The sequence below is a fragment of the Cavia porcellus genome, unplaced genomic scaffold, assembly GCF_034190915.1.
Source record: "Cavia porcellus strain 051 isolate PalLab524CR breed Dunkin Hartley unplaced genomic scaffold, mCavPor4.1 scaffold_25, whole genome shotgun sequence".
Classification (NCBI taxonomy): domain Eukaryota; kingdom Metazoa; phylum Chordata; class Mammalia; order Rodentia; family Caviidae; genus Cavia; species Cavia porcellus.
In genome coordinates, this window is record NW_026947508.1 from 6,011,486 (window position 1) to 6,027,306 (window position 15,821).

The 15,821-nt window shown below is 41.9% G+C and overlaps 1 protein-coding gene across 23 annotated transcripts in view; it reads left to right on the plus strand.

The window, feature by feature from the left end:
* Positions 1-15,821, plus strand: part of Kif1b (kinesin family member 1B) — a 140,647-nt gene that overhangs the window by 54,749 nt on the left and 70,077 nt on the right. For 10 of the 23 annotated variants that reach the window (XM_063235496.1, XM_063235494.1, XM_063235488.1 and 7 more), the window contains 5 exons: positions 688-763; positions 1,853-1,931; positions 2,877-3,019; positions 7,674-7,807; positions 15,247-15,326. In XM_063235496.1, coding sequence (XP_063091566.1) covers positions 688-763; positions 1,853-1,931; positions 2,877-3,019; positions 7,674-7,807; positions 15,247-15,326 — 512 coding nt within the window. Of the gene's footprint in view, positions 1-687; positions 764-1,852; positions 1,932-2,876; positions 3,020-4,701; positions 4,744-7,595; positions 7,808-15,246; positions 15,327-15,821 lie in introns of all 23 variants that reach the window. The other 13 variants (XM_063235480.1, XM_063235493.1, XM_063235479.1 and 10 more) reach the window with 3 other exon arrangements.

Here is a 15,821-nt window from a genome sequence, read left to right on the forward strand (position 1 = left end):
AGCTTGTTCTTACATAACCAACCCAGCATGCACAGGATTCGTATTTTACCCCTCTCTAAACATTAGTTTGAGAGCTGGTATTAGAGCATAATGGGGAATTGCTGTTCATTTTGTTAAGTGTGATGATAGGCTTTCAGATTTGTTAATAGTTCTTGTCTGTCAGACACATGTACCTTTAGAATTTATAGGCGGGATGTCAGATTTGCTTTAAAATAGTAATACCCAGAGAAGACTTGAACAGCGTGTTAGGAGACAGTATTGTATTGCTGTAAATTGCCTAACTTTGGTGGTTGTACTGTGAGACAGTGTCCTTATTTGCTGACGTATTTGGACAGGATGTCTGCACCTTGCTCCAGAATGGTTCAGGAATCTATATAAAAGCATTCGGAAGATAATTGAATATCCGGCAAAAATATTGATAATAGTTGAAGATGCATGGTATCATACAGTAGCTCATTATACTGTTCTCTAGGCTTTTGTGTAATAAAAATTTCAAAATAAAATGCAAAAAGAATAGTTGCATGAGCTTTGTGTGTCATGAAGAATTGAAACTGCAAATGATAAGATTTCAGCAATGTTAGAGTCCTACTATAATTTGGTATACTTGTGAATTTTAGCCTGGCTTGCATTTTATATGAATTTTTTTGCCTTAACAAAGCTAAGAATATTTCTTTCTTTAATTTCTAGAGTAAGAAAAAGAAGAAAACTGATTTCATTCCTTACAGGGATTCTGTACTTACTTGGCTTCTTCGAGAAAATCTAGGTATGTTGATTACTGGAACAAATTCAGTTCACTTTATAGTTACCTTTTTAAAGCTGTGTATTGAGTATCTTTTGTGGTTAATTGTTCTGTGACTGTTACGGAGAAAGTTTGTCTGTAGATGCTCATGTGACTACTGGCTTGAGTGCTTCTTGCCTCTTCGTTTTTCTGACTTCACTTGTTTCAGTCACTTAACACTGGTGTTCTCCCACATCTCATTTGGGCCAGGGCATGAACTGTGGAGCTGTGACTTCCTGACTTTCAACGCTTGCTTCAAACTGTTGGTCCTTCCTCAGAGTTCGTCAATACCTCTTGTTCCTCTGAGGTCAAAGACTCAGCCCCAGCCTTGACTCCTGCTTATTGCTGGTGCTTTTGGACCTTCCAAAAGCTCTTTTATTTGGTGTGGTTGTTTATTTATTTATTTAGGTGACGCTAGGGAATTGAATCCAGGGCCTTGTGTGTGCAAGGCAAGGGCTCTGCCACTGAGCCACATCCCCAGCCCTGGTGCACTTTCCTACCAGAAGGAGCGATGGGCCATGTCACATGTTTCTGATAGAGGGAAGAGGCTGAAAGTAAACCTGTGGGCTGGTCCCCAGCTGGCGCCATCCAGTTGCGAAGAGCAGTGCTGTGATTGGCTGAGGTTTGATGAAGTGGGTTCAGGAGAGAAAGGGAGCACAGGAACTGGGTCCAGTGTATCCAGATCCAGAATTGCCTGGTATGGTCATTTAAGAAAATTGTTAGCTTTTGATGAACTATTAGCATTGGAAATTATGCTATCAAGATTTAATGGGTAGCGGGCTGGGGATTTAGCTCACCGACCTAAGCACCTGCCTTGCAAGCAGGTGGTTGTGAGTTTGATCCCTGGTACCGATAAAAAGAAAAAAGAAAAAAAAAAAGATTTAATGGGTGAATGATTTGGGAATGACAGTGTACAATGTATGTACCATTATTGCCCCTGAGAGACGTGTTTTGAAATTTTTAGTTTTTTTCTTTTTCTCCTTGAAATAAAATGCATTTGGAAAAAAAGATTTAATGCATTCAATAAAACTTTCTCAAATGAAATTTTGAGATATTTGTGACTCGCTTTCTTAGGTGGTAATTCTCGGACTGCAATGGTTGCTGCACTGAGCCCAGCAGACATCAACTACGATGAAACTCTGAGCACCCTGAGGTATCTCTCTGCTCCTAGCCCCACACCACGTTGCTATCACAAGGACCTTTTCTCTGCTGAGTGGATGGTCATTTAGATTGTTTTTCTTACAGGGAAAACATGAAGGAAATGAGCTTTATTGTAATGGAATTTACCTTTTTAGGGCTTGCAATTTTATTGGGATAGACAGGAACTTTTTCATGGGGAAGATGTTCAAATTGCACATATGAGATTGTCAAATAATAATGAAATTTTACTATAATTGTTTCTTTAAGAAGTATTGTCTTGTGAGCACAAAATTTGTCTTTTTTAGAAGCAATAAAGTTATATGAAATAAAACAATTAGAGTACATGTAGCATTAACAAAACTTACCAGGATGTTTGCTAGGAGAATATTTTTGTATGTTAATAGATTCTGTACTTTAATCTGGAATTCTCTTCCTTGTCCCATGTAGTTTTTTTGGTTTTTGAGACAGTCACTGTGTAATCCAGGCTGGCCTTGGACTCACTACGTAGCCCAGGCCGGCCTTGAATGCTCAGCAGTGCTCAGCCTCCAGAGTGCTGGGATTACAGGTGTGCACCACCATGCCCGGCTTCTCCCATGTAGTTTTGATATAGCAAAAAAATACTGTCTAGTTTTTTTTTTTTTTTTTGCGGTACTAGGAATCTAACTCAGGACCTTGCGCTTGCCAGGCAGGCGCTTACACCACTGAGCTAAATCCCTGGCCTGTACTGTCCAGTTTTGAGACCTTGCTGGTGTTCATTTCTGTTGTGATCTTGGGCAAATCACTTCAGTTCATCTGAGCTTCTCCCCTCATCTTTATAAGACTACAAAGCTTTATATAAATATATTATTAAAGCTCATAAAATGTGTAAGTATTCAAATGTTTGATTTAGAAATAATAGTATGTTATTTATGAGAAAAAAATTACCTGGGAAATGGCAAGAATGACTTTTTCAACTTAGATACGCAGATCGTGCAAAGCAGATTAAGTGTAATGCCGTCATCAATGAAGACCCCAACGCCAAACTGGTTCGGGAGCTAAAGGAGGAGGTGACGCGGCTGAAGGACCTTCTTCGTGCCCAGGGGCTGGGGGACATTATTGATAGTAAGTGAATTAAGAACAGCACAAATCTAATCTTCCTCATCAGGTTCTTATAATTACAATACACCTAAAATTTAAGGAATTTAGCTGGGCGTGGTGGCACATTCCTGTAATCCTAACACTTGGAAGGCTGAGGCAAGAAACTCACCGCAAGTTCAAGGCCATCTTGGACTACTTAGTTAGACCTCATCTTACCAAAAAAAAAAAAAAAAACCTTGATGAAGCTAGATAGTTGTCAGAATGTTTGTTTTTTTTTCTTAAAAACCCTAGTGAAGGGGCTGGGGATTTAGCTCAGTGGCATAAGCGCCTGCCTTGCAAGCAGGCAGTCGTGAGTTCGATCCCCGGTACCGATAAAAAGAAAAAAGACCAAAAAAAAAAAAAAAAAAAAAAAACCCAACAACAAACCCTAGTGAAACCCAGGCATGGTAGTGTGTGCCTATTAATCCTATTTACTAGAGAGGCAGGATTGCTTGAACTAAAGGGTTTAGGCTAGCCTAGGAAACACAGCAAGGACCATTTCAAAATGTAACAAAGCAAGTGCAAATGATTTTGGCATTTCTCTAGTATGTACCAGGTCATCAAGAATTTTTGTCTTTTTCCTTTTTGTCAGTACCAAGGATTAAATTGATGACCGCCTGCTTGCAAGGCAGGTGCTTATGCCGCTGAGCTAAATCCTCAGCCCCAAGAATTTTTTTTTTAATGTTAACTGAAAAAAACCTTCATAAAAGTGTAACCTGGAACTTCTGTTTCATGGGCTTTTCTGCATTAGTGTGGTGGCAGTAATGCATGTGTAAGTAATCTACCCTTCAAGTCTGTTTTCAGGGAAGTCACCTTTAAACGGCCCTGCTCCTTATGAACTTATGAAGGAAAAAGCCCATTTCCTCAAGTTCCAGAGCGAGACATCTAGGAAGTATTATTTTACAGTTATTGTTTTACAGTGCATCTCTTAAAACTGTCCCTGATGTGCCTGTATAATGGCTGGCCCAAAGTTCTGTTAACCTGGGCAGTGGTAACTCCAGTCAGCTGTGACCCCAGCACTCAGCTGAGACAGAAGACTCACAAGTGGGAGCCACCCGGGGCAGCTTAGTGAGAGCTCAGCGGGAGAGTACCTGCCAGGCATGCTCAAGGCTCTGGGTTCACTCTCCAGTGCCACCAAGAAATAAATAAATTATTAAAGAAGTGAATAAACTAGATTATTTAGATAGACAATAATCAGGGTTATTGATTATTCAATAATGGAATAATCCATTGGAATTATTCCGTAATTATTCAGCATTGACCCAGAGCTGCAGTCCCCCTAGGCAAGCAAGTGTTCTTCTGCTGAGCTGTGTTCTTACACCCACCCAAGACTTTGGGGGGGTGGGTTGTGGGTGACAGGATCTCACTAAGTTTCCCAGACTGGCCTTAAATCTGTCAATCCTCCTGTCTCAGCCTCCAGAGGATCTGGGATTATAGGCCTGTACTAACATACCTGGCTATGAATTTTGAGTGTAAGATCAGTGTTACCCTTTAACATTCTAATAGATTTTCAAGGCTTCTTGTAGTTTAGTTCTTACTGATTTTTAGAGCTTTAGTTATTAACTTTACCCAATGCCAAATACCAAATACTGCTGTGTTCCCTCTCCGTGTCACTGCTGAATGTGAACTCTGACCCTTGTCGTGTTTTCCCTCCTGCTTACCTCCAGTTGATCCATTGATCGATGATTACTCTGGAAGTGGAGGCAAATGTGTGTATTCCATGTATTGGTTATTCCAGTACGCTGACTTGGTGATCTGCCTCTGCCGGCTCAGCCTTAAAATAAGCTTTGCATGCCAGCAGTGCTAACAGGGAAATCCCAGACAGAGCATGCTGCAGTATTTCTCCTGTTTTTGCCCTTGTCCATTTAGCAAAGTGACCTCTGAAGAATTTCAGTTTGTTTGATTAAAGTTGAAAGACTGAAGAATTTCTTCTTTCCCGCTTCAGTTTTTCCCCTCGTGATTAAATAAACCCAGATTGTCAGGTGATGAAGGCGGCGGAGACGGCAGCTCACGGCGTCCGTGCTCTTAATGTGCCATGGCCTCCGCCAGGAACCCTGAGTGTCGCTGCCTCTCTGAGTCCTGCCGCTCACAGCAGAGTGTGCGACAGGAGTGTGTTACGGTGCCCCTTTACCACAGCCGGGCGGTTAGCTTCCCGGGCACCTAACCTTTGCTTTTATTCTGCCACTTTTTTACTTGCCCCTGTAGTTGTTCCCTTCATGGTCTGTTTATTTAATAGAAAAATCACTTTCAGTAAACTTTGTAAACACAAGCCTTTGTTGTATAATTAACAGAGTCATTTCCAGTTGGCCAGACTGCCTGTGATGGAGGGAGGCGCTGTGCGTGTCAGGTTAGCCCTCCGTCTGCTGATGCTGAGCTGGTTTCCTCCATGTATTAGGCCTCAGCTCGTTGGATGGTTAGCTAAACATTTCCCCCTCTTCTTGTAAAGGCGCTAAGATTTAAAAACGAAAGTGTGTAAAGTATTTGCTTGAAATGAGGACATTTTGTAAAGGATCACACTCATAAAGGAATCACACTAAGAGGCATGAATAAGATTCATGATTGTTTTCCCTTATAGTTAGGCGTATCAGGCAATAGGGAACTGCATAGGAGAGCCCAGTCACAGCCCAGTTTTGATGAGCTAGGCCCTGCAGATCTGGAAATGCTGTAATGAAACATGTGACTCTTGGACTGGAACCGCTCTGTCTGAGATTTCCTAAGCGGAATGACACTGGTGTGGAGAAGATGCCTTCTTGCTCTTGCTCTTGTGCTCAGAGGCGCTGCTGCCAGCTTGTTGCCGACCTCTGAGCAGCCGTGGCATTTCCTGAGAACCGTGCATGACTGAGCTCTAACTCCCGTCTGCAGAGGAAGGCAGCCCTGAGTGCTTTTGGTTTCTGCTTGATCTACTCTGAATTTCCTGCAGGGCTTGCATGTGTCCACCAGACCTCCTCACCCCACCCCTCCCACTCCTTCCCACCTTCGCCGCCATGGCCATCGCGGTGATTTTTTGTGTAGTTCCAATCCTCCTTTAAAAGTGTGCCTCTGCTTATTGTCCTATGTTCTGCATTTACAGATGGTGGTTTTCAAACTGTCTTGAAGCAACTGCAGGCTTTAAAGAACTGTCTTTAATTAAATAGTGAAGACGAACAGATCTAGAGAGGCCAAATAATATTTTTTCTATTATTTGTATTGCTTTATACTGTATCTTTAACTTTCATGTGCATTTTAAGCAGTGTAGATTTTCTCAAATTTAAAATGCACTGACAGGGGGTTGGGGACTTAGTTCAGCAGCATAAGCACCTGCCTTGCAAGCAGGCGGTCGTGAGTTCGATCCCCGGTATCGATAAAAATGAAAAAGACAAAATAAATAAACAAATAAATAAAATGCGCTGGCTTAAAAATAGGAATGTACTTCTGGTGTTCATTTGAGAAGGATGACTAAAGAAGGGAACTATAAACAAATTAATCAATTTCATTGTTTGTAGATTTTTAAATAAAACTTCTCTGTACCAAAAACCAAACAACAACAAAACTGCACTAAGTTTTGTTTTTCTTTTGGTCTTTTTAACCAAACAGGGTCTCACTACGCAGTTCAGGCCGACCTTGAACTTGCTTTGTAGCCCAAGCTAGTTTGGAACTTACAGAAATCTTTCTGCCTCAGCCTCCAGAGTGCTGGAATTATGCCACCACACTTGGCTTAAAGGACAAAACTAAGATTAAATTTACAGTTCTGTTAGAGACTTTAGCAAGGGAAATTCAGTTCCTAAAACTTGCATATCACTAGGAAGCAGGCTTGGTAGTGCTTCTAGGATTGTACTATTGTTTGCTTAAGTTAGCAAATAATGTCTTTTTTTTTGCCATGATAGATGAGGGGAAACTACATTAAGAAGTATGAGTTTGCTAAATCATCTTTCGTATTGAGGCAGTTATTGAGTTCTGAGTTCTTAAACAGACTTCCACAGAATCCTTCTCTCATTTCTACAGTTACCTCTCTTTTTAGGACATATTTTAGAAGTCTTTTGGCATGTTGGAATGTGCTATTCAAAGGACAATACCAAGTGCTCTGAGTTTTGCTTTACCTGTAACATTTCCTTGACATTTTTGGCTTAATTCCATAAAACCCTGGCCCAGACCAGTATAGGGTTAATACTGATAAATGATTTTGTCTTGTCCTTACTGTTACAAACCCCCAGAATTTTAGAGAAGTGCCAGTCGGAAGGTAGCGTGAACAGTAGAGGAGGGAAACATTATTGGCTACTCTGGGAAGAAGCTAGAGTGCCCCTGGGCTCTGGTCTCCTTGCCACATACAGCGCTCATCCACTCTGGAAGCTGAGTTTCTAAATTCAGAATTTATTCTTAGCCCGAAGAACAGCAGCATTAAAGACGTGTTTTAGAACTGCCATCTAGACCGGTGACAGCTTGTCTTTGTTTTGGAACTTGTCTTTGTCTTGGAGCGGTGATGCTCTCCTCTCTCACACTGGTGTTCCTTCCTGTCTTTTTTCCTTCCTCTGCTCCTTCCCTCTTTCTTTCTTTTCCTGCCTTCCCTTCTTTCTTTGTCTCTCAGATCTGAAAGATTTTCAGAACAATAAGCATAGATACTTACTAGCCTCTGAGAATCAACGCCCTGGCAATTTCTCCACAGCGTCCATGGGGTCCCTTACTTCATCTCCGTCCTCCTGCTCACTCAGTAGTCAGGTGGGCCTGACGTCTGTGAGCAGCATTCAGGAGCGGATCATGTCCACCCCTGGAGGAGAGGAAGCCATCGAGCGTCTGAAGGTAAGTGCTCGCCCCACTAAACGCAAGGTCTCTGTGTGGCAGCCCGGGCAGAGTTCGGTGGGATTAACATCACTGAAATTTTGAACTCTTTAACTCAGAAGTGTTCTGAAAAGGAATTTTCCGATTAGTAAGTTCATTTCTTTTCACTGAAATGCTGGACCTGGCCGGAAAAAGATGGTTGCAGAGTAACTGCTAAATAGATGCATACATTAATTTGGGGTAACATAAATCAATTTTAAATTTAGTTTTAAATGAAATAGTTAGAAACAGTTTTGTTTGAAGGAGAAATTTCTTTTCTTTTTCTCTGTCTTTTTTGAGATTGGGTCTTGCTATGCAGTTCAGGCTGGCATTGAGGGCACTTTGTAAACTAGGTTAGTCTTGAACTCACATTGAATTCTCCTGCCTCAGCCTCCCGATTCCCTGGGATGACAGATGTGCACCACCATGCCCAGCTTGAAGGTGGAATTTCAAATAACCATTTTTCTGTTAGTAACAATATGTAATTAAAATGGAGCTTGAACATTTGAGAGGCCATATCAAGTTAATTCAGCTGAAATTACTATTTTCCGGAAGTTCACAAAAACCTCAGTGCCCACTAATTACAGTAGCAGAAGGGCTTTCTTGCCCTCTTGTAGTGCTGATGCACATGGGTTCCAATGCCGTGTGCAGGTCACCCACCCAGGGTCCCAGCTTTGCCAGTGAAATTTTGGATTTTTTTAAAGAGAGTAAAATCAAACCAAACCAGACCAAACAGAAAAAAGCTAATCAGAACAGAACAACGAAAGTGATGCAGAACTTCAAAACAAGATAGGAACTCAACAGTAGGTACCATGATGTCTCTTGTTTTCTTTAAAGTAGATGCCCATGCCCATGCCATCAGAGATAATAAAATCAAACAAAACAAGACAGAACAAAACCAGTCAAAACAAAAGAATAAAAATGTTACAGGACTTCAAAACCAAATAATAAGAAATCAACAATGGCCACCATAATACATTTCATTATCTTCAAAATAGTTGCCCATACCATCAGACACAGTAAAATCAAACAAGACAGAATAAAACCAAATTGAACAAAACTATGTGAACAATACAAGAATTCAAAACAAGAAAATAGGAAATTAACGATGGTTACACCTTCCCTTTGTAGGAATTTCCTCCCCTATCGGTTTCACAGTGTCAATTGTGCATTTTGGATCCCACTAACTCCTTCAGTTTTACACTAGGAGACAGCACGGTGTTCAGCGTGAGCCCGAACCATGTCACCCGTGAGCTGGCTCTCGAGTTGCATCCATTCACCTACAAGAGCCTTGAGATTATCCTTCTTTATACCGAGTAGCTTCTCATTGTATGAAAATACCATACCTTTCTTATCCATTCTGTGGTTGGTGGGCAAGCTACCTCTGCTTTTTTCTGGTTTCCTGTTACGTGGAACATTGTTTACTCTCCTTTGACTTTTGGTCTATGAATTTCCTTTTGAGTTTGGTGTTTTTCTTGTATACATCATATTGATGGATCTTCTATCCTGATCCATTCTCCCTTTTTCTTTTCCTTTTTTTTTTTTTTTTTGCTAAATTGAGGGCATCCACACTAATGGTTACAACCAGCATGCATTGGTTCCTCTGCCATGCTGTCCTCCTGCTGTTGGCCCCCAACTTTCTCCCTTTGTTCAGTTGCCTGCCCTGTTTGGTTATTCCCCTCTGCTGCTATTCCTGGAACCATGATCATCTTTATCTCTCAACAATATCTTTCAGCACTCTTTGTAGGGTTGGTTTGATGGTCCTGAATTCTTTCAGTTGATCCTAATCATGAAAGGATAAGTTTCCTTATTTTTCCATCAATGTGAATGATAGTTTTTCAGGGTACAGCAGTCTGGGTTGGAAGTTGTTTTCTTTCAGGATTTGAAACACGTCACTCCAAACTCTTCTTGATTTGATGGTTTGTGTTGAAAAGTCTGCTGTGATTCTCATTGGTTTTCCTTTGTAGGTGATCTGTTTCTTTTCTCTAACAGTCTTTAATAATTTGTTCTTGTGATGAATTTATGGGATCTTGATTATTATATATTCTTGGTATATATTTATTTTGGTTATGGCTAGTTGGAGTTCTATATGCCTCACTTATCTGTATGTCAGGTCCTTTTCCCATGTTGGGAAGTTTTCTGCTATTCTTAAATTGTCTCTTTATATCATTTGTGTTGACTCTTGCTTTTTTTTGCTGACACCTATCACTCTTAAGTCATTTTTCTTTGCGTCATCTTGCAGCTGTTAAATTGTATTTCCTGACTCCTTGTTATTTTTAAGAAATCTTTCACAATCGCTGCAATCCTGTCTTCAAGGTCTGAAAGTTTACCTTTAGTCTCTTTCAAGAGGGTTTTTTTTTTTTTCTTTCAAGAGGTTTTTTTTTTTTTTTTTTGGCTTTTTCCTTTTTACCGGTACCAGGGATTGAACTCATGACTGTCTGCTTGCAAGGCAGGCGCTTATGCCACTGAGCTAAATCCCCAGCCCTCTATTTCAAGAGGTTTTGCCAGCTGTCAATGGAGTTTTAAATTTCCTGGATATCTCTTTAAATCTGTTTCATGAATTGTAATTTCTTCCTATATTGTTCATTCCTTTCCATCATTTTCCTATGCTCTTCTTTTTTTTAATCTATGTCTTCTTTAGGTATGCTCAGCAATTCTTTCATTACATTTGTAACTTTTTTATCTGAGATATTATTCTGATTTGATTACTTTTACAGCCTCAAGAAGTTGTTTCTTTACTTCAGTTGCTATCCTCTCAAGAGATTTCAGGTGTGTGACTTCCATTTTCTTCCATGACTGTATCTCCCAGACTTGTTCTGTGTGGGCTGGAGGTCTGAGATTGCCTTTTGCTCCTTTGTCTTGACATTTTTCTGGGATCCTCCTCATGAGCCAGTTCCCAGAAACTCCCCACATTGGCTGCCCCTCTGCAATATAGGGAAATGGGTTAGGCACCGGGGTTTTTCTAAACTCAGACTCCCAGGGAGGCAGTGAAACTTTGGGAAAGCTTCCCCAGACCTGTGTAGCTACACTGAGGCATCCTGGATGGCCAAGGATGTGCAGCTGGTGGGGCTGCTGCCTCTCTCAGCCTGTGTGACTACACAAGGATCTGTCCCCCACCATGATGGCAAGTGCACAAGGCAGTGTCTCTGCGGTCCTCCTGGCCCATGCTGGCTGCCCACTGGAAGCAAGCACCTCCAATGGCCTGTGGGTGCACAGGGCGTATCTGGCTGTTTCTCCCTGCCCACACTGGCTGCCTGCAGGAGGCAAATCTGATGCTGGTGGGTGCACACGGGCTGGTCTCACCAGTGGAAGCTTTCCCAGCTTGCGGGAAGCCACACAGGTTCTGTGGTCTCACTATGAGTGTGAAAGTCAGGAGTGGCAGAGCCTTCCAGCTCGGAGCATCTTCCCTGTCCTCAGGGACTGCAGCAAGACCAGACAGGTGTCACTCTGGTGCTACCCAGAAGCCTGCCATCCATCGGATAACACCAGAGACATCGAGTGTTTTCTCATGCCCTGCAGTCTGTAACTGCCAGCCTTTGTGTGCAGGACGGGAGTGCCAGGGCAGGGGAAGTGAGGAGAGCAAAGGAGGCTTTTCGGAACCTAGGAAGTTTGCTCTTCAGCACCTGATGCTGTCCGCTGAGACCCCTGCAGTGACCCGGAGCTCGGCTGCACTCTGCACCGCTCCCAGGGAGCTGTGCTTGAGCACTGCACGTCCCGTGCTTTCAGTTGGTCTCAAGTGAGGCTGCTAACAGTTTTATAGAAGAATGGGCTTCCAGTTTTTCTTTCTTGATCATCCCACCTGTCCCGTAGGCATTTTACTCACTTCAAAAAGAAGGTGCTTCAGAAACAAAAATAATGATCTTGTTCCTTCAGAAGACAAGAAAGTTATGAAGTGCCTAGCAAAGGGAGGAGAAGGAGGGAGAAATCTTTTACTCAAGATTTTAAGCTGCAGGAGAAACTGTGCTGCTGGTGTAACTGACCTGAGGTTTTCTAAAGATCTCAGTGGAGGCCTGCATGGGAAGGTGTCTTCATTCAGCAGCTTTGTCACAAATGGGTGTCAGGGACCGTGTCACTGGGTAGACACAGGGCTGGAACTCGGAGGCTCTGTGAAAAGGAGAAATGAAACCTTCTACTTTGTTTTTCTTTGCAGATTTTGATTCTTATTCTTTGTTAACAAAGCTTAATGCACAGATGAGATTACCCTCTCTTTTGACAGTCATCCTGGTATAAAGGAGAAATAGCTCCCTAAATGCTAGGTGGAAGCAACTAGAAATAACGTTAGATGTTAGGACTTAAGACGTTAACTAAGCTTTTTAAGAATTAAGTCAGCCAACGTCTTCCAGATAGCTTCTAGGGAGTAATGGTGTGGCTATTTGGGAGACTCTGCTCCCATTTCTCTTAATTCCTATTAAAACAAAAAATCTTGTTATTTTAATCAACAAATAAATCCCTCTGCTTTAATTCTCCTTTAAGCCAACATAAATGAAATCTTCCATTTTCCCTGGCTTCATTCTGGAGAGAAAAGGGCAGCTTTGCAGTTGTGTGTTAGGCGCGATGCCGTAGTTCTGCTCGCCCTGAGAATGGTGAGAAGGCTGTGGACAGAGCTGCCGTCAGGGCTGCAGGCAGACGACATCCACGTCCACGCGTGCCATGACACTGCTGGGAGACAGTGGAAGACAAAACTAGGGTGAATTCATCTTCCTGTTTGTTTCCCTTGGCCTCTCTTCATTTTTGACGTGAGTCAGGTGTTAGGGTGCTAAGTTTACGCAGGGTGCCGCTCCCATGCTGGTCATAGAGTCTCCTATTCCCTTCTGTAGCATAAATGTCTTGATTCCTCTGTAATACTTTGGAAAGAGAGTGCTGTGTAACTGCTTCTCATTTTAAGTCACAACGCAGGGTCACTTGAAATAAGTGTACCCTTGCTTTGCTTTCCTGTTTGGTAAGGTAGGGTCTTCTTTTGTCTCTGTGGTATGGAGGGATTGAACCTAGGGATGCTCTGTCATGGAGCTATGCTCCTCAGCCCTTAAACTAAAAAAAAAAAAAAAAAAAAAAATTAAGTGTTGAGACAAAATTTGGGTAAGTTCCCCAAATGGGACTCAAACTTTTGATCCTTTGCCTTAGCCTTCCTGAATGCTGAGATTACAGGTGTGTGTTCCCCACCTGGCTTCAGTGAGGGTTGAGTAGCAGCTGCAGCCACCAGGTGAGGGTTCTGGTGTTTAGGTAGTCTGGCATCACAGTCAGTGCTATGAGTGCCATTGCTTCGTCTTAGCCTATAAATACCCTCAAATACCCACAGCAGGTACAGGCATGGCTAAGAGCTGTACTAAGCAGTCTCAGGGCTCACAGGAACTCACTTGTGAAGCATACTATGTTTAGTACAGTAAAACTTCAGCTATCTGACTGCTTCAAGGGATGGCCCATGGAGTAAGTGTCTAACTTCTTTTGAGTATCAAAATCTAAATTATGGATATTTTTGTTTTTTGTTTTTTTGCAAACCCAGGGGTTTGCACATGGTAAGCCTGTATTACCACTGAACTGCATCCAGGCTCTTTCAAACTTTTACTTTGAGCCTGGTGTGGTAGCAGAGGTTTGTAATCCTAGCACTTTGGGAGGCTGAGGCAGAAGGATTGCCAATTCAAGTCTCACCTCTGCACTTTAGCCAAACTCAGAGTCAAAATGAAAAAAGGGCTAGGATATAGCTCAATGTGGAGCCCTGGGTTCAATTCCCCAGTACTACAGAATTATATATATATAAAAATTTTATTTTGAGACAGGATCTTCCTAAACTGCCTAGACTATTCTTGAATTTGTAATCCCCCTGACTCAGCCCACTAAGAGCTGGGATTGCATGTATACAGCCACCATGTCCAGATTTTTTTTTTTAACTTTTTTAGACAGGATCTCACTATGCAGTACAGGCTGGCTTTGAGCTCACTTTGTAGCCCAGGCTGGTCTCGAACTGTTAATGATCCTCTTGACTCGGTCTCCCAAGTGCTGGGATTACAGGCATAGGTCACCATGCCCAGCTGTCATGTCCAGTTTTAATCTGCAGTTTTTTCATAAAAAATATGTTTGATTTGCCCTGTGGATTGCTGTGTCTCCTTAACTGACTCATCAAGAAGAAGTTGGCTATGTAAACATAATGTATTACCCATTGTTCTGCAAATACCTAGAGATACAGACGTACAAGATCAAGGCTGGGACAGTGGAAGCCACCTTTCCTGGGTGCTTAGGAAAGGTTCCTGCCTGACCTATTGGGATGTACTATTCCTTGTGCTTTCTCTGCACATAATTGTGTTTTGAGATCCTGGAGGCTTCTTACACTAGCCTGTTAGATGAATCATATGGTAATGTACTTTGTAGACTTCCTCATTGGTCACTACGACTGCTTCCACCGCTGCTGTTATTACCATTATCATCATCTGACTTCTGATTTCCTTTTTGTGAGGAGCATTTCCTCCTGCTTTCCATATGCTCATCTCCTTTTTGGGACTTCCCCAGCTCACCTGCCTGACAGACGTCTGTGAGTGCCTCAGTCCTAGTACACAGATCCTTATCCTGCTGTTGCGCCCCCATGTCCGTTCTTAGTTCTCCAGTGGGCATGGCCATTCCTCGAAGACTCCAGGCACTTTCTGTCTTTTCCCCTGCCCAGGTGGCAATGTCTATCCTGCCATCTCTGCTCGGCGGACCGCCTCGCTTCCCTTGTCCTGTTTCCTTCCCTTGCTTGATTTTTCACTGGCAACACTGCCCATTGTTGTTGTATACTCACTGATGACCATCATCGTGGTTCCTCACTAGAGTGGAAGTCTCAAGGCAGGAATTTTGCTTCCTATTGAATGTCTGGTTGCCTGGAGCAGGGCTTCACATGCAGTAGGGCTGCATATAATGGTTGAATGAATAAATCACAGTATATAGTAACCCCTCAAGGAATCATATTTTAGTTCATATGTTTATAACTGTAATAAACACTCAGTAGGTGACTGGTAAATTGTTGCCTTAGTGGTTACATGGGATTTAATACTATAACCGTCTTGGTCCCTGGATCATGTTCAGGGAGGGGGTTGAGGAATGGTGACACTGCTGTGAGATGAAAGCAAGGACTTCCTTCTGAACTTTACTCTTTCACAAGAGTGGTTGTCAGGAAAAGCATCTTATATTTGAGGATGCTGATATTACTTTCTTCCACTTACACACAGATGTGCTCGCCGCATACTCACTGTTCAGGTATTTTTATGAAGACTCAGAAGATTTGCAATGTCTGTGACTGACTTATTTTAGGCCTAATTTTTATGGTTCTGACAATATATATTATTTGAAAATCTTTATTGACTTCTCCCTATAGCTTCTGCTACTTGCCTTCCTGGACATGGTACATAAAATTCAAAGACTCTACCGCTTTAATGGTGAACTTCCTTCCGTAGGAATCGGAGAAGATCATTGCAGAGTTGAATGAAACCTGGGAAGAGAAGCTTCGAAAAACAGAAGCCATCAGAATGGAGAGGTCAGAACGTTAAAACCTGGGAATGTTTCTAAGTTTTCTAGGGAATTTGAGTTACTTTTATGGTAAGACAAGATGAAATAGATATTAAAGATAAAGAACCTCTCCTCCTAAAACATAAGTTAGAGACCAACCAGGCTAGGGACTGGTGACATGGAATTTATACTGTGAAATAAACCACATATTTAAAGATTCTCTGGGGATCCTGTGCTTAATAATTACCATACTACATGTTGTTGAGAATCAATAAAAATACAAAATACTGAGTGAAACAATTTTTTATTTGCTAAAACTAGAGTGCCTTTGATAAAGCACCCTTTTGACTACTGTCTTTTTTAAGAACTTCTTTGTTAAAAGGTATAGTTTAGGTTGCAACTGGAATAAATTTATACTTAGGAAGTCAATCCTATCTTTCCCCCTTGTAGTTGAGGCAGAAATGAATTCTAACGTACTGATACAGTAAATACAACAAACATTAAGAATGTTTTTTAGGGGCTG